This window comes from Papio anubis, chromosome 4 (assembly GCF_008728515.1).
Source record: "Papio anubis isolate 15944 chromosome 4, Panubis1.0, whole genome shotgun sequence".
Classification (NCBI taxonomy): Eukaryota; Metazoa; Chordata; class Mammalia; order Primates; family Cercopithecidae; genus Papio; species Papio anubis.
In genome coordinates, this window is record NC_044979.1 from 15143312 (window position 1) to 15170987 (window position 27676).

General features: G+C 54.3%; 2 protein-coding genes across 6 annotated transcripts; one reads left to right on the plus strand and one right to left on the minus strand.

The window, feature by feature from the left end:
* Positions 1 to 199: 199 nt before the first annotated feature.
* EPHA1 (EPH receptor A1) lies at positions 200 to 17698 on the plus strand. Of its 4 annotated transcripts, XR_645514.3 has the most exons (19): positions 216 to 362; positions 1421 to 1488; positions 7176 to 7457; positions 8730 to 9132; positions 9370 to 9525; positions 9838 to 10182; positions 10332 to 10459; positions 10709 to 10859; positions 11123 to 11219; positions 11435 to 11493; positions 12284 to 12409; positions 13289 to 13474; positions 13611 to 13672; positions 13779 to 13985; positions 14439 to 14588; positions 14922 to 15115; positions 17026 to 17181; positions 17265 to 17398; positions 17616 to 17698. XR_645514.3 is itself a non-coding variant. In XM_003896765.4 (18 exons), exons 1-18 carry the CDS (start codon positions 281 to 283, stop codon positions 17341 to 17343), a joined length of 2931 nt encoding a protein of 976 aa, XP_003896814.1. In that variant the 5' UTR covers positions 200 to 280; the 3' UTR covers positions 17344 to 17667. The 4 variants fall into 4 exon arrangements, 3 of the variants coding, with proteins under 3 accessions (XP_003896814.1, XP_031520923.1, XP_009202320.1); XM_003896765.4 differs by having other exon boundaries at positions 200 to 362; positions 17265 to 17667; XM_009204056.3 differs by having other exon boundaries at positions 227 to 362; positions 8730 to 8862; positions 17265 to 17667.
* Positions 17685 to 27666, minus strand: ZYX (zyxin). 2 transcript variants are annotated; one of them, XM_009204051.4, is made up of 10 exons: positions 27389 to 27666; positions 27019 to 27238; positions 26352 to 26551; positions 26116 to 26208; positions 25479 to 26000; positions 20417 to 20537; positions 20135 to 20304; positions 19868 to 20046; positions 18847 to 18967; positions 17685 to 18232 (listed from the first exon to the last, which is right to left on the minus strand). In XM_009204051.4, exons 1-10 carry the CDS (start codon positions 27551 to 27553, stop codon positions 18128 to 18130), a joined length of 1896 nt encoding a protein of 631 aa, XP_009202315.3. In that variant the 5' UTR covers positions 27554 to 27666; the 3' UTR covers positions 17685 to 18127. The 2 variants fall into 2 exon arrangements, with proteins under 2 accessions (XP_009202315.3, XP_003896815.4); XM_003896766.5 differs by having other exon boundaries at positions 27019 to 27241.
* Between the last annotated feature and the right edge of the window lie 10 nt (positions 27667 to 27676).

Here is a 27676-nt window from a genome sequence, read left to right on the forward strand (position 1 = left end):
AGAATTGGGAAAAGGTTCATCAATTCTTAATCCCACCTACTAGGCGGCGCCCGCAGTCCCATTAGGGTCAAGACGCCTCCAGTTCTTGAATTTGATTACCAGTCTAGCAAGTTTCTTTCCTGCCCTGCTGTCCCTTTAAGAAGGTGAACCAGGTGAGGCCGGGACTCCGCCCCCGGCACTGGCCCCGCCCCCCGCCCCCGCTCGGCCCGCCCGGCTCCCCCAGTCCCTTGCGACCAGACCCTGCCGTCCGGGCCGCTGTCCCAGGTCCCGGCCCGGAGCCATGGAGCGGCGCTGGCCCCTGGGGCTTGGGCTGGTGCTGCTGCTCTGCACCCCGCTGCCCCCGGGGGCGCGCACCAAGGAAGGTACCAACCCCCGCCCTCGCGCCCCCGCCCTCGGGCCCCCGCCCCCGCGCTCCCACCCCCTCCCGGGGCCAGGCCAGCACCCCCCTGCAGAAGCCGGCATTCCTCAGGAGGCCCTGTTCCCCGAGACCCTCGCCAGCTCTCTCGCTGTGCCCGACCGCCGGGCTGTCGACTGGCCAGGCCCATCTTTGGTCTTTAACCCCAAGCGGCTGCTCTCCCGGGTCAGTCACCCCAACTCCCGCAGGCCAGCAATCGGCGCCTGGGAGTGAGGAGGGAGTTCCTGACCCTTGCCAGGAAGCAGCACCTGCACCCGCACCGCTGCCTGCATTCCCAGATAGTCCCAGCTTCAGGTGTCCACCCCAGAGATCTGAGCCCTTGAAAGTTGAAGGTGGCAAGTCGCCTCCTGCCAACCTAGGCCAGGGACAGAGGGACCCGCCTCCGGGGGAAGGGTTAGGACTGACGCCACAGGGGTTCCCAGTTGTCCGAGTCGAATATTCCATGTGAAAGCTGAACACCCTGTCCGGCCCTACTCCCCACCACTTCCCAGGCAGGGAGCTGTGCGTCTTATCCCCACTTCACGATTCTGATCACTGGCCAGGTCAGGCCAAAGCAGGCTTCGGACACTGGAGGTGAGCCTCCCTACCCACGAAACCACTTCCGAGGTCCCCGGTCCACCCTGCCCACTCCTGGCTAGCATAGGTGAGCTCCTCCTGCCCTCCACCCATTCCAATCCTGCAGCTGATGGGTGCCCCAGGCCGCAGCAGTCTGGGTAACCGAAGAGTTTTGTGGGGCTGCTCTTATTGCATTGACTTTGGTGGAAGACCCAGCGCTCCAAACCTTGTCCCACTCTGCCTTCCTTCCTTCACACACAGAAAGAGTGAAATCCCTGGAGCTCTTCACTCCTCAGTCCTGAGCCCTTTTTCTCCCCTAAGCCTCAGGAAGTCACAGCTTTTAGGAACAGGATGTTGCAGCCTGGGGCTGGGGCCCCAGAATGAGGAATGTGAGCTGCAGGGGCACCTCCTCCCCCAGAGGTGACAGACTTCTTTTCTCCCCACTTTCAGTTACTCTGATGGACACAAGCAAGGCACAGGGAGAGCTGGGCTGGCTGCTGGATCCCCCAAAAGATGGGGTAAGTGTCAGGGGAGGGAAGGATCTTGGAAGACTCCTGAAGGCCAGTGGGAAATGGGGTGGAGAAGTGGGTGGAGGAACAGAGAAAAGAGCAGGAAAAACTGGAAGTGTCTCCTCAGGGAGGGGGAGAGGAGGCTGAGTCAGAGCCTCCTGAATGGGACAAGGGGTGGGGGGGTCAGAATTCACCCCAAGATGAACGCTTGAATGGCCTGGCTCCTCCAGTGAATACTTCGGAATATTGTGAATACAAGTTGATACTTGTGAGGGGGAGAGGAGCTCACATACCCAGGGAGAGAATGCACCATGCTGGGGACAGTTGAAGACTGAGACCAGTGCTTTGCTTGGGGAGGGACAGAAAAGGCAGAAAAGCATCCTCAATCTGAGATCCATTCATCCCAATGAAGTTGCATTGATAGGTTTCAGGGGCTGGGGAAACCCCATGAAAGTGTACTGTAAATTCTGTATACGTAAGCGGGCATTTTTTTTTTTTCCTAGAGAGGCCAGCCAAAACTTTCATCAGATTCTTCAAAGGGTCCTTGACTCCTCCAAAGTTAAAAGCTGCTCCCCTAAACGTTTCTGAGCCCTTAGCTCATCCTCCACACCTCCTCAGGCTGACTCCATGCACACCATGCATTCCAGCTGTTTGAAAGTGTCAGAGCTTGTTCCAATTCCCTTCCTTCCTTGGATGTTCCTAAGACTCAGTGAACAGGTTGTGGGGTGAGTCCGAGACAGCATATTCAGACTCAAATGCAGAGAGCACCTCTGATGATGTACGAAAAATCAAACTCAATTTTTTCCTACTGCACTCTCAACACAGATCACTTCGGTGACCTGTGGTCACCAAAATGCGTGGAGGGATTCCTCCTGCCTGCAGTGAGTTCTCTGGCAGATTCTTCACTGAACAGTAGCTGAGTGTCCTCTAATCTTACTCAGTTCTTACTCTATCTACCTGGAGATAGCCTCAGGTTGAGGGCTCAGCCCCACAAAACTGCCCCCCTCTAGACACCAATCACAAGTATCAGGTTGTCACCTATACTTCTGTTCCATCGAATGTAATCAGGTTTACCTGACCACCCTCCTCGGGTTCAATTAGTTTGCTAGGATGGCTCTCAGAACTCAGGGAAACATTGACTTATATTTACTGGCTTATGATAACGGATTTTACAAATGATACCGTGAACACCAGATGGAATAGCTGCATGGGGTAAGGTATATGTGAAGGAGGAGAGCCACCCTGCAGCGACCTAATCATGTTTGGCTGTCCAGAAGCCCTCCAAACCTTGTCCCTCTGGGCTTTTATGGAGGCTTCATTACATAGGCGTGATTGATTAGATCATTGGCCATTGGTTATCAGCTCAACCTTCAGCCTCTACCTTTCCTGCAAGTTGGGGGTGGGGCTGAAAGTCCCAACTCCAATCACAAGGTTGCTTCTGCCACCCAGGCCTCCCTGACCCCAGTCTAGTTCCCATCCCCGTCAGTCAGCTCATTAGCATATAAAAAGACATTTGTCGCTTTGGGGATTTTGAGCGTTTTAGGGGTTGTTTGCCAGGAAATGAGAACAAAGACCAAACATATATTTTACAATTCACAGCACCCTTTCTGCCGGCAGCACAGTTGGCCAGAGAACCACAGGGGGCTGCCTAAGTTACTGGAGCATCTACAACTCTGGCTCTGGAACCCCTTCTCTCAGGGTTTCCTTCCTTACCCCAGTACTTGAGACTTCAATCCAGCCTCTGTTTCTGGGGTCAGGGTTACTTGCTTTCTTTCCCTCTGGGTCCTACAGTCCTGGCTTCATTCTCTGTTCTCTGTTCTCCCACAGAGTAGCCTGTAATTAGAGCTAATAGACTAAACCATAGTGGATCCTCCAGGAGGGGCCGTTTGGAAGATCCAGTCTTATTAGGTGACTTACCTCATAAACCAGCTAATCACCCACAGTGTGATAGCTGCAGGTCCATCTGCGGGCTCCCATGGGCCTTCCTTGGGCCGTTGACACCTCCACCCAAATAACTCTTCCCTAATTTGACTGGAATGGCAGCAAGGCCCCTTTCTCAGCTCAGACAAAACAGTCCTGCATGCTGGGAGGGCAAGGAGACAGCCAGCAGTCACACACTCCCACTATCTACCTTGTCCCCCTCCTTCTCCCCATCTTTTCAAAACACACACACACACACATACACACACACACACATGCATGCAGGCCTTCAGGTCCAGAATGCACCCATGTGGCAGCCAGCAGCGCCTGAGTGATAAGCTAAAGGATCCTTACTGCTGACCCTGGACAGCTGGCTCTCGCCCATCTGTCACTGCTGGAACTGGGAGAGGGAAGTCACAGCTGGGAACATCTGCTTCTCCTGGCTCCAGCTGCAGCCGCGGCAATCTGGCTAATGAGCTGCACATTAACCACCCGCCACCCTGTCCACCTGACCCCCGCCAGTGCATCCACTTGGGCTGTCCCAGCACAGCCTTTCTTAGGAGCAGACTCTTGGTGCCTTTGTCATTCTAGCTTCCTTGCCTTTTAGATACCCCTTGCCCAATCTTTGAACACCCTAACATAATGCAAAAATATGTGCCTCGTAGCAGCTTCTGTTTCTGCCCCACCTCACCTCAAATTTTTGATTAGTGATTTTTTTTGCCTTTTCCCAGAGCTGAGGGTAGGGATGAGGGCCCCTGTATTACAATGGAGTAAAAACCTGGGGAAAGTGAACTTTCTAAGGGCCTCAATCTATTCTGCATTAAATTATGGGGTTGCAACAAAAATATCAATAGAATACTTTATAGAATTTGAGAGCTTTTGAAAACTCATCTGACAGAGGAAATACTTAAGAATGGTTGAGAAGAGTTTTTGAAGAATGAAATGGGAGACTTGTCTGACAAGCAGATAGCAGAACCATCAGCTATAACTAAAACATATGGCTTGCACAAGGTCACTCAGGTTAATGGGATAGAATAGAAAGTCCAAAAACAAGCCGACATATATGAGATTTTAGTATGTGATAGCATTGGAATTGCAAATCAATATGGAAAGTAACAACTAGTTAATAAACTGAGAGTTACATATGCATCATTTTTTAATAAAAATATAAATATATATCTCTCCATTATACACAAAATTAATTCTAAGAAAGCTAAAATCTAAACCTAAAAGCCAACCTACACAAATTTTAGGAGAAAACATAGATCATTATAATCTTGAGGTAGGAAAACTTCCCAAGTAAAATATACAACCCAGCAATCATGAAGGGAAATACTGTAGATGTGATTATGGAAGAAATTTAGAATGTATGTCCACATCAAAACATCATTAGCAAAGCTAACTGGTATGGCAGACAGGGAGAAAATATTAGCAACATACATTTGAAGGAAATGATTCATGTCTATAATATGTTTAAAAAAAAAAACTCATCCAAATGAATAATCAAAAGACAATAGAATGTCATGCAAAGGTTATAGACAGATAATTGCATAAACTTGCCAATAGCCAATGAACAAAAGAGAAATATACAACTTCCTCCTCTAAGAAATGTAAATTAAAATGCTAAGAAGCTGTGTTTTGACCCTAGGATTGGCAGAAAGCAAAAAGGTTATTAATATTCTATGTTGATGAAGTTTTGAGAAAGTGAACCCTCTTGTGTTGCTGGTGGAAGTGTAAATTGATAAACCTTTTTTGGAAGACAATTTGACAGTATCTTGTAAAACTTGTAGTATGTCTACCCTTTGATATGGCAGTTCCGTGGAAATCTTACATCAATCTGTACATGATTTCTTTAAAAAGAAAAAAAAAAAAAACTAGAAGATGTCTAAATGTCCAACACTAGGTGAATGACTAAATAAATTATGGCCTTCTCTACAATGGACTATTACTTATGGTTTGCTAAAGAAAAAAAAAAGTAAGATAGCTCTATATACACTTTTGTGGCTATCTTTCAAAGACTTTTTTGAGAGGTAGTCTCGCTTTGTCGCCCATGCTGGAGTACAGTGGCAAGATCTTGGCTCACTGCAACCTCCGCCTCCTGGGTTCAAGCGATTCTCCTGCCTCAGCCTCCCAAGTAGCTGGGATTACAGGCAGGTGCCACCATACCTGGGTAATTTTTTTGTATTTTTGGTAGAGACGGGGGGGGTTCACCCTGTTGACCAGGCTGGTCTTGAACTCCTGACCTCAGGGAATCTGCCTGCCTTGGCCTCCCAAAGTGCTAGGATTACAGGCGTGAGCCACCACTTCCGGCCCTCAAATACTTATTATTTGTGAAAACAGAAAGTAGGTTACAAAATAACACTTGTATGATCCCGTGTTGAAAGCAAAACTCAGAAACATTCAAGCAGTTCTCTGGAGGCATTGAAAATGGTCTGGAAAGTTTTGCTAAAAATTGTTGAGAGTGGCTTCCTCTGAGAATGAGAGTGGAAGGATGAGGGTGAGGGAATTAAACTTTATTCTGTGTAAGTCTTTACTTTTTGACTTTTCACAATAAGCACACAGAGGTATAATGATTAAGAGCATGAATTCTGGAGCCCAGAATGCCTGGCTCATTTTCCAGCTCTGCCTCTCCTAGCTGAGTACCTTGGCAAGTCACTCGACCTCCCTGTGCCTCAGTTTCCTCATGGAAAGTGTTTAAACCGGTGACTGGGCCACAGTAAGCACTATGTTACTGCTAGCCATTAATATTACTAAGTTTAAAAGTTCTTTTCAGATAAAAGAAGCTAACAGCCTGGCCAACATGGCAAAACCTTGTCTCTACTGAAAATACAAAAAATTAGCTGGGTGTGGTGGTGCATGCGTATAATCCCAACTACTCAGGAACCTGAGGTGGGAGAATTGCTTGAACCTGAGTGGCGGAGGTTACAGTGAGCCAAGATTGTGCCACTGCACTCCAGCCTGGGCGACAGAGCGAGACCTTTGCCTCAAACAAACAAACAAAACGTTAAGGGGAGTAAACTAGATAGTATCAAGAAGTCCAGCCAAATCTGTCAATTGTTGATTTTGATGATGGCTATAATTGAAATATTGCAGAAGGTGAGAATCTCCTATACAGTTCTGTGCTTGTTCTTACCCTCCAAATCTAAGGGGTTTTAATAATTAAAAATAAATCTTGGCCTGTGTGTGGTAGCTCACACACTTTGGGAGGCCAAGCAGGAGGATCATCTGAGTCCTGGTGTTTGAGATCAGCCTGGACAACATAGTAAGACCTCATCTCTACTTAAAAAAAAAAAAAAGGTAGCCCAGTGTGTTGGCAGGCACCTATAGTCCCAGCTGCTTGAGAGACTGAGCCCAGGAGTCTGACGCTATAGTGAGCTTTGATTATACCACTGTGTGGCCGACAGAACGAGACCCTGTCTCTGAAAAACAAAAAAATTCATCAATATCCTCTTCAACAAACAGAAGGGTTTTGTAAATGAGCTTTGCCTTGGGGGTACCTGACAGCTCTGCTGATGAAATAAGGGACCAGACTAACTGAAGGGACCAGGATCAACTGGGGATGTTAAGGGACTATTGTCTTACCCATCTTATAATCAAATAAATCCCCAACCCTAAACACTCAGTCTACTGTCCCAGAACTGAGGGGTGGGGAGAGGCAGGACAAGTAGCATAAACCTGAGGGGCTCTGACACAGCTGCTTCTCCATCAGCTCTAAAAACCAAGGGTTTGGGGAGCAGGAGATGATCTGGTCCCTGACTCTGATTCCCTCCTTGCAGTGGAGTGAACGGCAACAGATACTGAATGGGACACCCCTGTACATGTACCAGGACTGCCCAGTGCAAGGACGCAGAGACACGGACCACTGGCTTCGCTCCAACTGGATCTACCGCGGGGAGGAGGCTTCCCGGGTCCACGTGGAGCTGCAGTTCACCTTGCGGGACTGCAAGAGTTTCCCTGGGGGAGCCGGGCCTCTGGGCTGCAAGGAGACCTTCAACCTTCTGTACATGGAGAGTGACCAGGATGTGGGCATTCAGCTCCGACGGCCCTTGTTCCAGAAGGTGCTGCTTCCCTCCATGCCATCTGGGTCCTGGTGCAGATCCCTGCCTGGCTCCTTATTGGGTGCCAGAGAAGGTTGCAGAGACAGGAGGAGGGTGCAGAGGTAGAATCATGAAAAGCATTTGGCACTTGAGCCCTGGGCATGGTGCCTTGTGCCTGTAATTCCAGTGCTTTGGGAAACCGATGTGGGAAGATCACTTGAGGCCAGGAGCTTGAGACCAGCCTGGGCAACATGGCAAAACTTCATCTCTGCAAAAAATTAAAAATCACCTGGGCATGGTGGTCCATACCTGTAGTCCCAGTTACTCAGGAGACTGAGGCAGGAGGATCACTTGAACCCAGGAGTTTGAGGCTGCAGTGATCTGTGACTGTGCCACTGCACTCCAGCCTGGGCAACAGAGCAAGATCTTGTCTCTAAAGAAAAAAAGAACAATGTGGCATTGGAAATCAGAAGGGCTGGATTTGAGTACCTTTTCTGCTGTGCCCTGACTTCGGGGATGTCATTTAACCTCTTCAGCTTTTGTTGCCTAGTCATAAAATAGTGACAATAATAGGGCCAGCTATATCTATTTTATAGGCTTTTATAAGCATCCACTGAGATCACAGGATGCCATGGTGGAGGGGGGAAGTGTAGCACAGAGTTATTCAGACTTTTCCTATCGATACCCGTGATGTTCATAAGCAACCTACTCCCTTAGTATCACTGGAGTCACGTAGCAAGACAATTCCCTGCAGGCTAGTACTCTCTAACACATCTCTTTCTTTCCTACTCAAAAAAACATCCTGGGATGCAGAAGAGGAAGGAGCCTTTTATGATACGATGTGCTCTTGTTTCTTTCCAAAGAGAAAATGTTGTAAAATTTGTTACTAGTAAGAAATTGATAATGACATGCTCTATAACTGATCGTGTTATTGGCACTGGGTTTAGGGAATGCCTCTGAATAGTAGAAATTTTATGGACTGTAGAGTCCCAGTGCCTGGATTCCAGTCCTAGCCCCATGATGTGGTCTCTGTGTGATCTTATACAAGGTCTTTAACTTCTATTAGCCTTGGTTTCCTCATCTATTAAATAGAGACGATAAGCCATCCTGCCTCATAAGAGGATTGCATGAGCTAAATAGCATAATGTACATAAATTCTTAGCCTGGCACCTCACACATACAAAGCTCATTGTTCATGGTTGTGTAAAGTATTAAGCAAACAATTGTTTCTGTTATGTGGGAAAGAAGCAGAACTTTGCCATTGTTCCCCTTTCTTCCCCACCCTCTACCCAGGTAACCACGGTGGCTGCAGATCAGAGCTTCACCATTCGAGACCTCGCATCTGGCTCCATGAAGCTGAATGTGGAGCGCTGCTCCCTGGGCCACCTGACCCGCCGTGGCCTCTACCTCGCTTTCCACAACCCAGGTGCCTGTGTGGCCCTGGTGTCTGTCCGGGTCTTCTACCAGCGCTGTCCTGAGACCCTGAATGGCTTGGCCCAGTTCCCTGACACTCTGCCTGGCCCCGCTGGGTTGGTGGAAGTGGCAGGGACCTGCTTGCCCCACGCGCAGGCCAGCCCCAGGCCCTCAGGTGCACCCCGCATGCACTGCAGCCCTGATGGCGAGTGGCTGGTGCCTGTAGGACGGTGCCACTGTGAGCCTGGCTATGAGGAAGGTGGCAGTGGCAAGGGATGTGTTGGTAAGAATGGAGGTGGTGAGAACCTGAGGAACCACTCGGGAGGATTGCAGGAGTACCCCGGCAGAGAAGGAGGCCAGAGCTCTGCCTCAGTGGGTTTTTAACCTGAGTGTCCCAGAGCAGCAGACACACACATGCAGAGATGTTTCCAGTAGAAGGGATTGGGGCAGGAAGGGGTGGTGGTGGTTCTGCCTGTAAAAACATTTACAGAACCACTGCTCTGCTGTGTTCTCTCTCCAGCCTGCCCTAGCGGCTCCTACCGGATGGACATGGACACACCCCATTGTCTCACGTGCCCCCAGCACAGCACGGCTGAGTCTGAGGGGGCCACCATCTGTACCTGTGAGAGCGGCCATTACAGAGCTCCCGGGGAGGGCCCCCAGGTGGCATGCACACGTGAGTCCAGGGGGTGGGGCGTGACCATCTGGAGGGAGGGTCTGGATCTTTGCTGAGATTTTGTCAGGGTTGGATTTTTCCAGAGTTTGTCAGATATTGGAGATGGTCCAGGGTGTCAGGCACTTTTAGCCCCTGCCCTGGCACCCTGCTCTCCCTAGAAGAATGCAGAGATGTAGTCAAACCCAGTAGAAATCAAATCTCCCTAGGAGGACTTCAGAGGACATCGAGGATTGGGTGGTGGTGGAGGCCGGGGATCAGCAGCTCGGGTGACAGCGCGGTTGGCTTCTACTGATGGCTCCTCTTCTCCCACAGGTCCCCCCTCAGCCCCCCAAAACCTGAGCTCCTCGGCATCAGGGACTCAGCTCTCCCTGCGTTGGGAACCCCCAGCAGACATGGGGGGACGCCAGGATGTCAGATACAGTGTGAGGTGTTCCCAGTGTCAGGGCACAGTGCAGGACGGGGGGCCCTGCCAGCCCTGTGGGGTAGGCGTGCACTTCTCGCCAGGGGCCCGGGGGCTCACCACATCTGCAGTGCATGTCAGTGGCCTTGAACCTTACGCCAACTACACCTTTAACGTGGAAGCCCAAAATGGAGTGTCAGGGCTGGGCAGCTCTGGCCATGCCAGCACCTCAGTCAGCATCAGCATGGGGCATGCAGGTGAGAGGCTGAGAGGGGCTGGGACAGGGACCTGGCTTAACAAGGGCTTAAGACCACAGGGACAAATTGGTGGGCAAGAAGCCATAGAAAATTACTAAGGTTATTTCCTTTTTCCTTACATATCCAACCTTATCCCTCCGGACCCCCAGAGCCACTGTCGGGCCTGTCTCTGAGACTGGTGAAGAAAGAACCGAGGCAACTTGAGCTGACCTGGGCGGGGTCCCGGCCCCGAAGCCCTGGGGGGAACCTGAGCTATGAGCTGCACGTGCTGAACCAGGTCAGGATGCTACTGAGAGACAGTCTTCAGTATCCGTGCCCAGCACACCCCAACATTCCTAGCCTGGGATGTGGGGTGGGAGGAATCCACCCGAAGTCCACTGTGTGGCTTTCTCAGGGCAAAAGGCTGTGAAGAACCCTGTCGTAACCATTCTGCTCTCCAGCCCCTCCCTGTGTGCTCTGATGCTGTCCATCACATCCACCCGGGTCTGCTTCAACACTGCCCGCTTAATGCAACTCCAACCCACAGGATGAAGAACGGTACCAAATGGTTCTAGAACCCAGGGTCTTGCTGACAGAGCTGCAGCCTGACACCACATACATCGTCAGAGTCCGAATGCTGACCCCACTGGGTCCTGGCCCTTTCTCCCCTGATCATGAGTTTCGGACCAGCCCACCAGGTGGGGTATCTTGTGTTCTGCCCCAACACACATACACCTGTTGCCCCACTGAGGCAGCTCAGCTCCTGTTCCACATAGCGACCCTTCCTCTTCCTCTATACACATGCACACACATTCCCTTCTTCCAGGGGTAGGGGACAGACACTGATCTGATGCACACTGAAAGATCTGACCCCTAGGTGTACCCAGGGCCCTGTCCTTTAACCCTCCTCATTTCTACGGACTGTGAGTCCCAACACTTCCTCACCTCTTTGTGCCTCCAGTGTCCAGGGGCCTGTCTGGAGGAGAGATCGTAGCTGTCATCTTTGGGCTGCTGCTTGGTGCAGCCTTGCTGCTGGGGATTCTCGTTTTCCGGTCCAGGTGCCAGCTCCTGCCCCCTCCCCAACCACCAGCCCTGGGTCAGAAGCCCCTGACTGCAGCCCCAATGACCCTCCCATCCCCTAGTACCAAAGCTCAGTGAGTCCTCACACCCATCCTGCACTCCCTCCCCATTTCTGGGGAAGATTCAGCCAGAGTCCCTCGGACCCCTGAGGTGGTCCTGGGGCCCTGAAGGAGCTGGTCCCCAACCCCCGCAGGAGAACCCAGCGGCAGAGGCAGCAGAGGCAGCGTGACCGCGCCACCGATGTGGATCGAGGTGAGCCAGGTGCACCTGCGTATGTCCCCACATGCATGTGCACACCTGTGTGTGTGTGTCCGTGTGTGTGTGTTGGGAGGTGGGAAGGGATCAAGGGACATAGTTGCTAGGCCAACTCTGGGGGGACATGTGGGGTTTGTTGTCCCCAGAGCTCTTGTGTTTTGCTACCTAATTAACTTTGGTTAATTAACTTTGTACTGATGGCCCCCAGTGGCTCTGATGCAATTATCTGTTAGTGTCCGTTCGCTGCTGGTGCTGCTGTCTTGTCACCTTAGGCTCTGGACAGCCCTCCGCATCCTGGAGGCCAGGCCTGTGGGCCGAGGCCAGGCAGGAGGAGGATTGATGTCCTCAGAGGCTTATGAGCTTCCTGCTTGTCACCTCATTAGGTGACCCACAAAGGGGAGAGTGAGTGGTCCATCTGGGCAACCGGGGTGGGAGCCAGGCACAGCTCTGTCTGGGAATGTGAACGAGGTGCGACTGACCAGAGTGGTGTGGGGACTGGCCGCTGAGAAGATTGGGCAACTCAGGCAGCAAATATGCTCTTTGGGTTTGGATCCTGGCCACCGCCCTGGACCTTGTGGAGTGAAGACAGCAGAGCTTGGAGCATAGACAGGGAGAAGAAAGGCTTAGTTGCTAAATGGAGACTTTCTCCCACCTCAGCCCAAACAGGAGTCACCTTGGGAAACAGGGAGGTGTGGAGAAGTGTGTGGTCCGCTGCTGGGCCTTCTCCTGACCCCCATACTCCTGAGCCCTGATGTTGGTACTCCCCAACCCCCTGTTCTGCCCATAGAGGACAAGCTGTGGCTGAAGCCCTATGTGGACCTCCAGGCATACGAGGACCCTGCACAGGGAGCCTTGGACTTTACCCGGGAGCTCGATCCAGCGTGGCTGATGGTGGACACTGTCATAGGAGAAGGTGAGTGCCGCTGTGCACCGCAGCAGGACCCCCCTGTGGGGCAGCACAGAGCCACCAACAGGCCCCTTCCTTCCAGCACTTCTCTGGGGAGCCCAGCTGGCTTCTCTGGTCCAAGAGTTACCAGATGGACTCACTCTCTGCTCCGCTCTGTATCCTCTTTGAACCATTGTGTTCTTGTTAAAAACCCCTCATCAGGTGCCCTGGAGCAACCCCTGTCTCCTACACACTTGCTTCTGTGGTTTTGGAGTTTCTGATAAAGGGCATTGAACACATTGTTTTCATCCACAGAAGTGTTGCTGTGCTGAGGGCCCGGATGTTCTCTGATAATGCCCAAATGTAGGAGCCATTCCCTCCCTAGCCTGGCATTCCACCCCATCAGAGGCCCAGTGTCCTTGGGCTGCCCTGATCCCTTGGGTCACCAGAGGAAATGGGTCTCAGTGGAGAACAAAGCTTGGTGGTGTCCTTGCCAATTGTGCAGCTGAGCCAGGCGAGCTGGGACCAGAGGAGCTCACAGAAGAGAGGCGGCCATAGCCAGCGTCCCTGCCACTTGGGTACTAGCCTCAGACTGGCTTGCTCTTCATGAGTACGGCCTAGTCCCGCTCCACAGGGTTCATTCACCCTTCGGTTACCAAGCGCCTATTGTGAGCCAAGAACTGTGCAAACACTGGGAGACAGTGGTGAACAGGTCACAGCATTGCACTCCAGCTCCAGACTCTGACCTTCCCCAGGAAGGACAGCCCACGCCCTGTCCCGGGAAGGGCACTCCATGCTTCTGATTCTCCAGAAAAGAAAAGGGCCGGGGGACTGGAGGAGTTGCTGCCTGTCCCCTGGAGGAGCCCTGCAGTGCATCGGGCCACAGCCTATTTTCTTTCTACCCAGGAGAGTTTGGGGAAGTCTATCGAGGGACCCTGAGGCTCCCCAGCCAGGACTGCAAGACTGTGGCCATTAAGACCTTAAAAGACACATCCCCAGGTGGCCAGTGGTGGAACTTCCTTCGAGAGGCAACTATCATGGGCCAGTTTAGCCACCCGCACATTCTGCATCTGGAAGGCGTCGTCACAAAGAGTATGAGGAGCGCTCTCCCTCAGCTGGGGGCGGGAAATGCAGGAAGGAGGGGCGAAACCACTGGAAGTGGAGGGAGGATGTGCGGCCAGGGGCAGGAAGCCTGCTTCTGAGTGTGATACGTGTGTGTGTGTCTCAGGAAAGCCGATCATGATCATCACAGAATTTATGGAGAATGGAGCCCTGGATGCCTTCCTGAGGGTGAGGGGGGCAGAGGACTAGCTGGGGAGGGGGATGCGCCATGGTGCCCTGGGCACTGGGAGGAGACCCGGCCCATCCCCTGACTCACCCGCTCACCCTGCTACAGGAGCGGGAGGACCAGCTGGTCCCTGGGCAGCTAGTGGCCATGCTGCAGGGCATAGCATCTGGCATGAACTACCTCAGTAATCACAACTATGTCCACCGGGACCTGGCTGCCAGGAACATCTTGGTGAATCAAGACCTGTGCTGCAAGGTGTCTGACTTTGGCCTGACTCGCCTCCTGGATGATTTTGATGGCACCTATGAAACTCAGGTGAGAGCCCGGTACAAACCCAATGCACATTCACATTGCCCCATAACATGCCATTCACACAGTCACGTGCATAAAGACTCAGCTAGGCGCAGTGGCTCACACCTGTAATCCCAGCACTTTGGAAGGCTGAGGTGGGTGGATCACGAGGTCAGGAGATCGAGACCAGCCTGGCCAACATGGTGAAACTCCGTCTCTACTAAAAATACAAAAAATTAGCCAGGCGTGGTGGCGCGCACCTGTAGTCCCAGCTACTCAGGAGGCCGAGGCCGGAGAATCACTTGAACCCAGGAGATGGAGGTTGCAGTGAGCCGAGATCACGCCACTGCACAGCAGCCTAGCAACAGAGCGAGACTCCATCTCAAAAATAAAAATAAAAATAAAATAAAATAAGCAAAAGACTCGTGCTCAGGTGGACACCGTAACTTTCCGTCCCTGACCCATGTGCCTTCTTAGGGAGGAAAGATCCCTATCCGGTGGACAGCCCCCGAAGCCATTGCCCATAGGATCTTCACCACGGCCAGCGATGTGTGGAGCTTTGGGATTGTGATGTGGGAGGTGCTGAGCTTTGGGGACAAGCCTTATGGGGAGATGAGCAATCAGGAGGTGAGCCCAGAATATTCTTCCTCATCTCATCTCTAACTCACACCTCTTATTCCCTCCCAAGGTTCTCCCATGGCCTTTTCCTGCAAATGTCTTTATTTATTGATGTCCCTTGGTTTTTCTGTACTCCTGGCTCCTCTGGTCCTTTACCTCATGCCCTGTTCTCTTTACTCCTCCCACCCTGATCCTCCCACTGTGATCCTCCCATCCTGGCCCTCCCACCTCCTCCCATCCTGCCTAAAATCTCCACTGCAATTATCTTATGTGACCTTCGGTTTCTCATGGGCCTCCAGGTTAGCTTGCTACTCTAGAGCATCCTCCTGTCCTGCCGTGCAGGTTATGAAGAGCATTGAGGATGGGTACCGGTTGCCCCCTCCTGTGGACTGCCCTGCCCCTCTGTATGAGCTCATGAAGAACTGCTGGGCATATGACCGTGCCCGCCGGCCACACTTCCAGAAGCTTCAGGCACATCTGGAGCAAGTGCTTGCCAACCCCCACTCCCTGCGGACCATTGCCAACTTTGACCCCAGGTAACTATGTGGGGGAAGGACTAGGGAACCCAGAAGCAGTGCTAGGAGAGTGGAAATGGGCATTCAGCCACCTCCGAGTGCTGGGCCTGGGGAGCTCTGGACCAAGTCCAGTGTATGAGGCAAGACCACAGACATGCCCTTGGGGAAGAGTCCAAGAGGTCAGCTTTAGATCACGTATATTTGCAGAAAATCAGTTACAGCTGGGCCCCAGTTCCCTCACTTCACCTGGGCTCGAGGTTGGGGGTCCCATCTTTTCCCTTCTCTGGCTGCTTCACCTAGGACACTCCTGGAGCCATCCTTGCCAATCCCACTGCGTTGTACTGTGGCCCAGTCTTGGGATGCATCCTCTTCCCCATAGAAATATTTCTGCATGTGGAGGAAAGGGTCATCCATTCACGAAGTTTTGGAGGACTGACTGGTGCAAGCTGTTTGCTGGACATTGGAGATACAGCTGCCCTTATGACCTGGTACCTGCTCCAGGGAGCTTGGGCAGCCAGGCTGGGGTAGGGTAGGCAGGAGCAGCCTTGCAGGGTTTGGGAATGCTCCTGGATCACATGGCTAGTTTGTGGGGAGCTGAGGGCTGGTAGGTTGCAGATAGTGCAGGATGACTGCAGCATCGTCTTTCGGAATAGCATCCATGAGGCTGGAGAGACAACCAGAGTCAACACAAAGAGGACCAACCCTGTTGAGAAGTTTGGACTTTACCCTGAGTGAAGAGAACCAATTCTTTTTTTCTTTTTCCCCCGAGATGGGGGTCTTGCTCTGTCACCCAAGCAGGAGTAACATGGCACAATCTCAGCTCACTGCAACCTCCACCTCCAGGGTTCAAGTGATTCTCCTGACTCAGCCTCCTGAGTAGCTGGGATTACTGGCACATACCACCACGCCTGGCTAATTTTGGTACTTTCAGTAGAGACACGGTTTCACCATGTTGGCCAGGCTGGTCTTGAACTCCTGACCTCGTGATCCGCCCGCCTCGGCCTCCCAAAGTGCTGGGGTTACAGGTGTAAGCCACCTGGCCTGGCCTAGAGAACGAATTCTTAAAAACTCTCCACAGGAGGGGACATGGTCAGAGTTGTATTTTACCAAAAATATGGCCTGAATGTAGAGAACGAACTGATGGGCAGGGGTGGGTGGGGCACTCAGGTCAGGGAGACAGGCAAGGCTGTACTTCAAGTACTTTATTGGGTAGCTAGCGTGGCCAACTGACCTCTGTATCCAACCACCATATATAACCTTGTTTCTGGTAGAAAACATGCTCTAAGTCCCAACTTTTGAAACTATCTTTTGGAGCGCAACTCCCTCGTACACTGAAGACTGCATGTGCTAATCTTTCTGGAATGCTGGATATTTTTTCCCCCAGCAGATTTACTTTGTTAATGGTTTTTGGCTCTGGTGAGCTTTAGTACAGGAACACTCATTGTATTGTGGGTGTCAGAGTGCAAGAATAACAGCCGAAGTTGAAGGTGGTGAGGAAGGACTGCTCCCAGAACTCAAGCAGCCACTACGAAAAAAGGCAGGACCACGCCCAGATGCCAGGGCCTCTGTTCTACCTTCAGCTTCCTCTCAGACAGGAGACTTCCATGTCTTAACCAGCCCCCAGTCAGGTGCCCAGAACCGGCCACTCCTGCAGGAGACAGGCTGGTGATCCACTTCTGTTGGGGCTTCCAGGGCAGTCCCTTTCCATAGGTCTGTCGACAGAGCAGGACTGTCAGCCAGTCCGCTGTTGTGAGTACACCAGGAAACAGGCCAGGAAATGGGCTCAGAGATAATGGTGGGGTCAATCCACAGTCTAGATGATCTCTGTGCCCAGACACCGAACTTCAGTGCTGGCTGCTGATGCTCAGAGGCTAAGGCCAACCAGATCAGCCCCTGTACTCCCGTGTCACCGACGAGCCCATATCCCACAGGGTGACTCTTCGCCTGCCCAGCCTGAGCGGCTCAGATGGGATCCCGTATCGAAGCGTCTCTGAGTGGCTCGAGTCCATACGCATGAAACGCTACATCCTGCACTTCCACTCGGCTGGGCTGGACACCATGGAGTGTGTGCTGGAGCTGACCGCTGAGTAAGGAGCTGGGCTGTCTGGGCAGGGGAGGGCTGTGGGGGTGGAGCCTCCGTACTCATGCCCCCACCCTTCCTTGCCCACAGGGACCTGACGCAGATGGGAATCACACTGCCCGGGCATCAGAAGCGCATTCTTTGCAGTATTCAGGGATTCAAGGACTGAGCCCTCCTCTCACCCCACACCCAATCAGGGAGCAAGGAGCAAGGACGGGGCCAAGGTCACTCATGGTCACTCCCTGCACCCCTTCCCACAACCTGCCAAACTAGGCTCTTGGTGCTGCTCCTGCCCACTCTCAGGAGAACCCTGCTCTGCACCCCAGAAAACCTCTTTGTTTTAAAAGGGAGGTGGGGGTAGAAGTAAAAGGATGATCATGGGAGGGAGGTGAGGGGTTAATATATATACATACATACACATATATTTTTGTAAATAAACAGGAACTGATTTTCTGCCTCCATCCCACCCACGAGGGCTGTAGGCACTACAAAAGAGCCGACTACTGAGAATTCTGGAAAACAAGGTTTTTTTTTTTTTTTATTTGTAGCTATAGCTACAACCTGGCAGCACGGGGGAGGGTGGGAATGTCCTGGAGGGTCAGGGCATCTCCCAAGCCTCCGCAAGCAGAGTACAAAGGCTGCTCCGGGGGCTGGCCGAGAGCATGGGTGCAGCAGTGAAAGCAGCAGCACTAAACCTGGTGCCCCGCTCAGGTGGGGTGTCTGGAGGACGGTGGGCAATCCCTGCAGGATGGGCGAGGACTAGACCCCAGGGTGGGGACCCTGCATCCCTAGGCTATCTTGGGCCCTGGGTCAGGGCACCTGGGATGCTAGAGTGGGGTCGGGAATGGGAGGGGCTAAACATCAAAACAATAACTGAGGTGAGGGCAGGTGGTCTCAGTGTGGGTGGTCCACGATGGGGCATGGACTGCAGTTTGAAGAGGGCCTGTCCTCACTCAGCTCTGGGCTCTAGCAGTGTGGCACTTCCGACAGAGCACGTGACCGTCCAGGGGGAAGCAGCCATTGTCATCTGCCTCAATCGACAGGGGCTTCCCGCAGTCCTGGGAAGAAGGAAGGGTGAGGGGCACTGGACCAGAAGGCCCCTGCTCTGCTCCACCCTACCCCACCCCATGCAGCTCCATCGTGGAATTAGAAAGATGCTTCATGGCTCACAGCTGGTGTCATCGCATTTTCCAGCCACACCCAACTCCCCATCCCTATCCTACCTTCCAGTCACCCACTAGCACCTTCCTGCAGGAGGGCAAGCAGTGGGTAGAACTGCTTCCAAGGTGTTTGCTCCCCTGCCCACCACCGCCCTAATAAAAGAGAGGTTTGGGGGCCTCTTCCATCCTGGCTCACCTCTATTAGAAGACTTCTCTCAGCTCCTGTCTCCCCATCCCCTACCACAGTAAAACACCATGCCCTTCCCTCCTATTGGCTTGTCCTGTTTCTTGGCTTATCCATGACTCAAAGTGACCTCAGAAGTCCCACAGCCCTGTTTCCTGCAGCGGCAGGAAGGATTCAGGCAGGGCAGATGGGCTGCCACCATGAGCCACCCTCAAAATCACAGCCCTGTTTCCTGAATGCTGGCGCTTTCCACCACCCAGTTAGTAAGCAGCATCTCCCGCCACCTCCTGGCCAGAACCAGCCCAGGGAGCCCAGAGGGATGGCTGACCTCACACTTGTAACACTTCATGTGGAAGTTCTTGTCCAGGGCAACCACTCGCACGGTCTCATCTCGGCCAGGCTCAGGCATGATGGGCTCAGAGCAGACGGAGCACCTCGGGGCGTACTGCCTGAAGGGGCAGAAAGGGCCAGCAGTTTAGCCAGGGCTTTCATCCCCTGTGTGCACACACATAAGCCAGGCTGTGCAGCCAGGAGGCAGACTTCTCTGCCCTGCATCTCTAGGTGGAGGAAGCTCACCAGAAGGGCCTAAGACTGAGCCACCAGGACTGGCCCTCATCAAAGGGAATTTCCTGCCTCCCCAGTCACTCTCCCAAAGCAAGATATCCTCCCACACACCTGCCACGGTGTTCTCTCCCACTAGATCCTTACTGTCCCATTCACACTGCAGCTCCTGCAGAAAGCCAGCCCCGAGGTACCCCTCCCATCCGATCCTGCTTCCCTGACCCTCACCTTCCCCCAATCCTCCCACCCCAACGCATGCTGCCTCTGCCCTGACTGCCTGGCACTGTGGAGGGATGTGAAGTTGTGGCCACCCCACGTGGAATCCTAAAAGTGTCTGCCCAAACACTGACCCCCACTGGAGGTGGGGGCCAGATTCTGCACTGTTCCCACAGCTGCACTGAGGTTCTGGGGGTCAGCCTGGGAAAGGAGTCACCTTCTAAACACTGTTTCTGGGGAGAAACCAGAATTCCAAACAGCTGATCTCCAGAAGAACTTTTAGAACCCAGCCTGTGTGAAATGAAGTCACTCCAGCACACTTCACGAAATGCTGACATAGACACACAATAAGCTTCAGTGATCAAGGGCGAGGGAGGGACCAGCCAGCAGCAGGACTCAATGTCCAGGCCTAAGGCCCCTGGACAGCTACATCCAGATGACTTGGTCCCTGCTGTCTACACACAGGACATGGGACCAGAAAGCAACACCAAGGGTTTGGGGCTGTCCTGAGGCTAGGGTGACTACCAGACCAAGCGCGGCAGGAGCCCAGAAGGCAGATGGCAGGTCCTCACTTGTGGTAGTCGGGGACACAGTGGGGCCGGTTGGCCTGGTCCACAATGAAGGAGGTGCCCTCCAGGGGGCGGGCACAGACCACGCAGGTGAAGCAGTGCGGGTGATAGGCCTTGCCCGTGGCCCTCAGCATGCGGTCGGTGATGGGCTCCCCGCAGGTGTTGCACTTCTCCAGGGTGTCCTGAAGAGGCAGCAGGAGGAGGTTGGCAGGGAACCGGCACCCCACAGCCAGCTTCCAGGGCCTGACTGCCCAGCACAGCCCAACTCACAGTGTAGCAGCTCTCGCAGTACGGCGCCCCCTCCAGGCTGTAGAACTGCTGGCCCTGGAGCTGCTGCGCACACTGGTGGCAGGTGAAGCAGGCGATGTGGAACAGCTGTCCCAGAGCGCGGACGGCTGGCTGCGCCCGGGCCAGGGGTTGATGGCATCGACCGCAGAGTTCTGGGAAAGCCGGAGAAGACAGCAGTAAATAGAAGGAAGTATGTAGGGCTGCGAGGTATCAGCCCGCTCGGATAGGGGGCAGGGTGGGGCTGTCCCGGTGGGGTGGGCTCACCATTGACGGCCACGTTCTGCCTCTGAGGATGCTCCATGTCCTGCATTAGCTGCTGGGTCAGCTGCTCCAACTCCTCCACCTCCTTCAGAGTCAGGGGCCCTGGGGCCCCAGGGGAGCGCACCTGCAATCCCAACACTTTCTTCACACTCTCAAGGGTTGCTGCCTCCACCCCCCCAGGCCAGCCTACCCGGCTTCTTCCGATGAGGACTTAGCTCCCAGCTCGTGTCCCAGATGCTCAGGCTTGACCCTTAAAGCTTCTCCCTTGTCCCCCTACCCCCGCCATCCCCAGCACCACACAAATAACAGGGGAAGAGGACCTAAGCCTGGATCTCGTACAGCAAGACATTTCCGCCCGCTTTGCCCAAACCCCCTGAGCAGTCACAGACAGGCCAGAATGACTGAGCAGACGGAGGCCACGCACACAGCAGCTCAGGTCACTGAAGCACCAGACACTCCAGGGCCACGCATCAACTCCACAGAGCATGCTCGGACATCACCCCCATGGGACAGGGGCACGCAACAGGTGCACACACGCGCACACACACCTACCCGGCCTGCCTGCTGCTGAGCAGCCCCTGTCAGCGTGGGGATACAACACAGGCAGGAATTGCAGGTTAAACCCACTGAGCTGTCTGCAAGAACCCAGCCCCACCCCCACACAGAGACCCTGTCCCTCGAGTGAGGGACTTCTGGACTACCTTACTCAGGTCCCTCCCCAGCAGCCTCAGAGAAGGTCCAAAGGCCGTCCCCTAGGCCAGTCCAACCTTTCCATTTAGGGGATCCTGGGGACTGGGGTGGGGAGTGGATGAAGGACAGCGCTGCCAGTAACCCTGAGAGGTAACCCTGAGAACTCCAGGAGGGGCTGTCTGACCTGCACCAGGACTGCCAGGAGACACGCCCACAGGAGCAAGTGCACTGAGTGGGTCTTTTCTATGTCTGGAAAAGCCTACCCAGGACCGTGTCCCCATCACCGAGTGTGCTACCTGCGGATGCCTTCATTCCCGTAACACCTGGAACCTCCAAAGCTCCCCTGCTACCTCCTTCCATAGCCGCTCTCCCCTCAGCCCTGGCTTCACTGCCCCTCACCCTGACCCCTATCTGTACCCAGAGTTGCATCCTTTCTGCCCAGTGAAGCATGCGTCCATAGAAGTCCAACTCCCCAGATCTTAGCCATTTTCCCTTAAGATCCTGCCATCTCTTAACTGACTCGTTCCCTGGAACACTCACTTCAACTTTGTCTCCTCCAATCTTCCCTTCCTGGCATCTTGGGGACAGAGTGACGGGCCTCAGTCAGTCCTTGCTCTCCAGTGCCATTCTAAATGCCTGGCTCCTCCTTCAGAAGCACAGAATCCTCATGTGCATCACCTCCCATGGGTATCCCCGTTCATCAGGACCCTCTATCCAGAACTGTCCCCTCTGCCAGCCTGCACCAATGCCACCGCTTCAAACCAAACTTCCCTCCAACTCAGTCATCGTCCATCATGGGACATCCTTGACCTCAGATTTACCTCCAAGTCCCCTGCCAGCCATGATCTGCCTCTCCTCTTCCCCATCCACACCTACTATGCGAACCCAGAAAAGCCTTAGCTCCCCCACCCGCAACCCACCCCTGGACTTTGTCCACCATGCCCCAGCCTGGTCCCCTGACCATGTACTCCTACAAGGTTCACTGTCCCTCCGGGCACCTGCAGCCACCCGCAGCTATCCGGCCCAGTCTCCAACCCCAAGTCACACCACCGCCCGCTTCCTGTTTCTGCTTCCAAGCTGCAAAAAGCAGTGGAGAGGTCGCTGAACACTGCAGAATGAGCTCACAACACTGCAGCGCCCGCACGACCTCCAGCCCGGCCTTCCCCACAACAGCTGTTCTAGACCTCTCCATCTCCTTAGCCGCGACCTGCTTCACCCGCTTGCTGGCACCATGACCTCACCTCCCACATGGCTGAGGACATGGAAGCCAGCCAGCTTAAGCTCCCTCATCGTCCTTCCTATCCACACTGCAGCCACTCTGTCCTTGCTGTCTGGGATGCCTCTAGGGGAAGGGAACATCACCAAGATCTCTTCCAAGGACCGAAGCAGCCTGCCCCTATTCTCCCACAACACTCACCCTCCATCACCTGCTTCCCCCGGTTACACACGTACTCGAGCCCTTCTCCCCTAACTTGCAAAAACCACATACACTACACCACAGACTGACACACCCTCACACATACATACCGACACACCACTCACATGCACACATACATACACCACACACCACTCACACATATACCACACACATTCACACTCACACATATACCATACCACACACACAAACACCACTCACATGCACACTCACATTCAGATATACCACACCAAGCCAGGCACGGTGGCTCACGCCTGTAATCCCAACACTTCAGGAGGCCGAGATGGGCAGATCACTTGAGGTCAGGAGTTCAAAACCATCCTGGCCAACATGGTGAAACTCCGTCTCTACTAAAAATACAAAAATTAGCCAGGTGTAGTGGCACGTGCCTGTAATCCCAGCTACTTGGGAGGCTGAGACAGGAGACTCGCTTGAGCCTGGGAGGTGGAGGCTGCAGTAAGCACGGGCGACAGCCTGCACTCCGTCTCAAAAAAAAAAAAGGATATACCACACCACACACACCACTCACATACTCATATATACACGTACACCACTTGTGTGTATATGTGTGAAAGTATGTATGTGCTCATTCGCTTGTGCGTACTTTCACACATACATACACAATGAATGTATGTGCCCATTCGCTTGTGCATACTTTCACACATATATACACAATGACACACTATACACATCACACTGACACACCACTCACACATGCACACACCTTCGCTCACACATGCATACATACACTCATATACACACTTTCACACAATCATACCACACTCACACCACTCATACATTCATGCTCACACATGCACATATACTCACATACACATACACCATACCCACACCCACACACTAACACACACACCATTCACACACACGTGCCACTCATATATTCACATATGCATATACACACACACACACACACACCACACTCACATCACTGATACACAGTCCTTCCCTTAGTCCTTTTCCCTGCCAATCTTTAAGACCAGGCTACAACAGTAGCCCCACTTCTCACCACCCACTCTCTCCTCAACTCCTCACATTGTGTTCCCACTACAGGGCACAAACAGGCCATCCCAAGACCGGTGACGATTTCCCAACAGTCTAATCTCTAGCCTTGAGTCCTCACTCCCTCAAATACCCCGCTGAAGGGCTCAGCTCTCTTCTCCAAGTGCACCCTGACTCTCCTCCTGACTCTTCTTCCCACACCTCCCAGTCCCTGCTGTCTGTACTCCCTGGGAAGCTCCTCAGCTCCGACCCTGACCCTGCAGCGTCACAGTGTCACTGTGTCCCACTACCATGCTAGACATCTCTGGCCCTGTCCTGAAACCTGGCCCTGAATTTCTAACTGAATGACGGCCCCAGCTGAAAGTCCTCCTGGGACCTGTTGCTCAATACGCTGACAGCTGGACCCCTCCTCTTCCCGTCCAAACCATTTCCCCTTCTGGACTTCTCTATTTTGTCAGCAATCTTGTCATCCGCCCACACCCCCAATCTCCAAATCGCCCTGGAGACTTTGTTTTTCCTCTTCCCCTCACCCTTGTCTTCCAGTTGCTTATCCCTGGCTAAGTCCTGGAGGCTGCGCCTTCCCAACAGCTCTGGCACACAGCTCTCACATGCGGGGCTTAATATTCATTGCAGCTAATATTACTATTGCCCAAAAGTGAACTCATACCCATCACTGACCTCCCTCGAATACACATCTCTGCTGGTGAAACTTTCCAGAAAGCTTCCAAAAACACTGCTTTCACCAGCCCTCCTGACCCACCCCGCACCTACTCAAAAATCATGAATGCCTCTCCAGTGCTCAAGAGCTCCTTGGGTGAGCCACTTCACCTCCTACGCCCTCCAGCCCCGCTTGCCTCTCCAAGTACAGCTCCATCATTTTCCTACAGGAACCTTCCACTTTCTGTTCTCCAAACATCCCTCTCCTCTCCGGAGTCTTACGTCCTGCCCATCCTTCGAAGCCTCTCCTAATTTGCCAGGCCCCAAGTGGACTCCCTGGTCTGAGTGCCTGTGACTCACAGGATTCTGCAAAGCTCACTGGTCCTTGGCATTTCTTCCTATGCTGTGTCTGAGTGTAAGTAGACATCCACACTATCAGTGGACTCTATGGATGCTTGGACCAGCATCATCGTCACCAGAAACTGGACGGTCTTATTTCCTGAACTAGAAGGCAAGAACCATTTTGTAATTACAGCTTTTGTATTTTGAGCATTCATGTGCTAGATACAGAACCCAACACTCTCTAGGTTATTAGCTCACCTAATCTTTACGACCACTATATGGAGTAGATAATGTTAAAGATTGAGAAACTGAGGCTCAGGGTTCACCTAACTTGCCCAGTCTAAGGGCTTGGGAGAAGCCCGAACCAGGAATTCCATTCCAGGTCCATCTGACACCTGAAGGCTGAGCTTCTTGCAGAGATCTTGTCCCTCCCATGTCCTACCCTCCTGAGCACAGAGCACAGTGCCTGGCACGTGGTAGATGCTGGCTCAGCCAGTGTTTACTGGGGCTGACTCTTATCTCCAAGCCCTCAGGCAGAAAGAGTGCTCAGAGGAGCAGGGAGATTAACTCAAGACCCAAGAATGGGAAAAACCAAGGTGGGACTGGTGATCTCATCCCTCCCTTTAACTTTCTGGGGTAAAGGCGCAAGGAAAGGTCCACCAGATCCTCCTAATTCAGAGCCTGTGCTCTCTGTGCCCTCCCAGCCAGGCCCCACCCAGCCCCACACCCAGCCAGGCCTCTCCTCCAGAAGAGCATTTTCTTACCATTGTTCCACCAGGCTAACCTCAGAGGATGAAACTTCCTATCCCGCCACCCCCGTGTCCACCCTGACTCTCCAATCACCTTCATGCTTCTGTTCTGGCTCCTGACTCAGCCCCGCCCCAGCACGCGGGTCCCAAGCCTTGTCCTATCACCATCCCTTACCTGGTTTTGGTTCTGAGCCGGTGCGGGCACGGGGTGTTGCTTCTCCTGCACTCGGGGCTTCTCCCTCTGCTGAGCATAGGTGAAGCTGGGAGGTTGAGGGGAGCCTGTGCCAGCGGAAAGAGCTTCGGGATGCCCCAATTTTTGATTTGGCTGTGACCCAGATCCACCTGGGGCTCCAGGACTGAACTTGGAAGCCACGGGAGTAAACTTAGGAGTCACTGGAGAAAACTTAGGGGCTGGAGCTGGCGATGAGGCTGGGGGACCTCGGGGCTGTGTGTTAGCCAAAGACACAGGCTGGGGCTGGGACTGGACATGGAGTTGGACCTGAGGCTTGGGCTGGGGCTGGGGCTGAACATGGAACTGTGTCTGGCTCTGAGCTGGAGCCGGAACCTGGGGCAGAGGCTGGGAACTGGAAGGGGCCTTCCAAGGAGGCAGGGGTGCTGTGCCCCCAGCTGCAGGCTTAGTACTGGACTTGGAAATGAATGGAGTGGCCACTGGTGGGGGGACATATCCAGATGACACCTGCAAGGGGTGGGAGAGGGAAGAGAGATGCAGACAGGAGGACACCATCCTCCATAGCTCTATCCCCTGCCTCTCTGGCCCTGGGCCCTGCTTTTCCTACTCTGCGGTCCCTTACCCGAGCTTTGAAAGGATCATTCTTGGTCATGTCATCCAGCAGTGAGGACAGAGAGTCGATCTCCAAATCAATACTGCTCACCTTCTCCCTGGGCTGGAGGGTCAGAGGTCAGAGCACCTATTCCATGCCTCCATCCCCCCCACCCCCAAGGCAGAGGTGCAGGGGAGGTGAGAAAGGGCCCTCTTCTCCTGGCCTTGGGGGTGTCCGGTGCAGCCGCCCCTCCCAGGCCTCCATACCTGCGGTGGGGACGGTATGGGGGCCTCAGGCCCTCCCTCCTCTTCCAGAGGAGGCGGCGGGGAAGGGAAGATCTCCTCCTCCAGAGGCGCAGGGGGAAATGATTCCTCGATCGGGGGAGGGGGCGGCGGGAAGGCACCTCCCAGAGCACCCTCAGCATCGTCGCCATCCCCAGCGAGGGGAGGTGGAGGCAGGGGAAAGTCTGGGGTAGGAAGGAGAAAGACGTCGCCCGGGGTCCCTCTGCCCCTCACCCAAGCTCCCCTCGGTTTACCGCTCTAACCCCTAACCCAAGAATTCTCTCGAGGGTCCCAGAGCGTGTGGGGACACAAAGGCGGGGCGCAGGGCGCTCTGGGAGTACCAGGTCAGGAAAGGCCGGGGGCACGGCCGAGGAGTGGTGCAGCTCCCGTTACACTTCGGAAAACGGACCCGGAGGGGAAGATTCGTGCCCCACATTCCCGCCTCCCACCCCCAAGCGGGGGACTTGGAACGGTCCCAGGAGCTCTGGCTCCCAGCCACGAGCTCCACGATGAGGTAAGAACATCTGCTCGGGACAGGGTGGCTGCGCCCAGCCCCCTCGGCAACAACCTTTCCAGACATCCCCAGATTCCCGAAACAGTGCCCCCCACCCCGGCGCCCGCTGGGGTCCAGCCCCCAAGCCCCGCCGCATACCTTCCGGGGGCGGCGGGGGAATCTCTCCCACCCGGCCCATCTGTGCGCGCTGGGCCCCGGGTGCCGGGGGAGGCTCGCTGTCCCCGGGCCGGAAGGGATTCACTTTGGGTTTTGGGGCCACCACAGGGCCGAACTTCTTCTGCGGGGCGTAAAAAGCCGGAGCCGAGACCGAAACGGAGATCGCGGGAGACGGGCGGGGGGCCGCCATGGCCGGGCCGGACTGCTGGGGTGGGTCGCCGGGTTACGCAGCGCAGAGCCCGGCTCAGGAGCCCCGAGCGGTCCCAGCTCCCCTTGGCGATCCCCATGCGCCCCCTCCCGGCGCCCCGCGCCCCCTCCCCGTGGGGCCGCCCTGCCGCTCCCCGGACCTCACCGCGGGCCGAAGCGTGCGCGCCGCGTCTCGGGTGGCCTCCTCGGCGCCGGGTCCACGGACTCTGCGTCCCGGTCCGGAGCAGCCTCTAGCCGGGCGGGGAGGGACACACGGAAGGAGGAGGGAGGGAGGAGGGAGGGGGCGGGGAGAGAGCGGCGCCCAGACCATACAAGGAGCGGCCCGGAGAGGGGGCGGGGAGAGCGGGGAAGGGCGGACCAGGCAGGAAACTCCCCCAGGAAGGGGCCCTGATCCTGCCTCAGGCCGGAGGCTCCGCCGAGGTCCGCCCGCCCC